General features: G+C 54.6%; 1 protein-coding gene across 1 annotated transcript; it reads right to left on the reverse strand.

Annotated features, from left to right (window-relative positions):
- Nucleotides 1-45: 45 nt before the first annotated feature.
- On the reverse strand, nt 46-268 carry CSUI_011480 (uncharacterized protein; the record flags this gene model as incomplete). Its single annotated transcript, XM_068071578.1, has 1 exon — nt 46-268. Exon 1 carries the CDS (start codon nt 262-264, stop codon nt 46-48), a length of 219 nt encoding a protein of 72 aa, XP_067916446.1. The 5' UTR covers nt 265-268.
- Between the last annotated feature and the right edge of the window lie 23 nt (nt 269-291).

Consider the following 291-nt stretch of genomic DNA (forward strand, 5'->3'; position numbering starts at 1 on the left):
GGTGGAAGGGGAGGCGGGGAGAGTGAAAAAAAGGGAGGCGTGTATTTACATGCCTTGTGGATATTCATCTGGCTCACGATTGCCAGACATCCAGGAGCCTGCGCCGGCCTTAGAGGTTGAGAGACAAGGGACAAACTTAGGCCGAGAACACTGGGGACGTGACGGCGGAAGAGGCGGTCGAGCATGAGGCCGACGCCGCCCGGCTTGACTGTCGCGTGAAGAGAAAGAAGAGAGAGATGAAGCATCGCTATCGCTGTCCGTCATAAAACTGCGTATAAGCAAAGAAAAAGA

The sequence above is a fragment of the Cystoisospora suis genome (assembly GCF_002600585.1).
Source record: "Cystoisospora suis strain Wien I chromosome Unknown contig_12206, whole genome shotgun sequence".
Taxonomy (NCBI): domain Eukaryota; phylum Apicomplexa; class Conoidasida; order Eucoccidiorida; family Sarcocystidae; genus Cystoisospora; species Cystoisospora suis.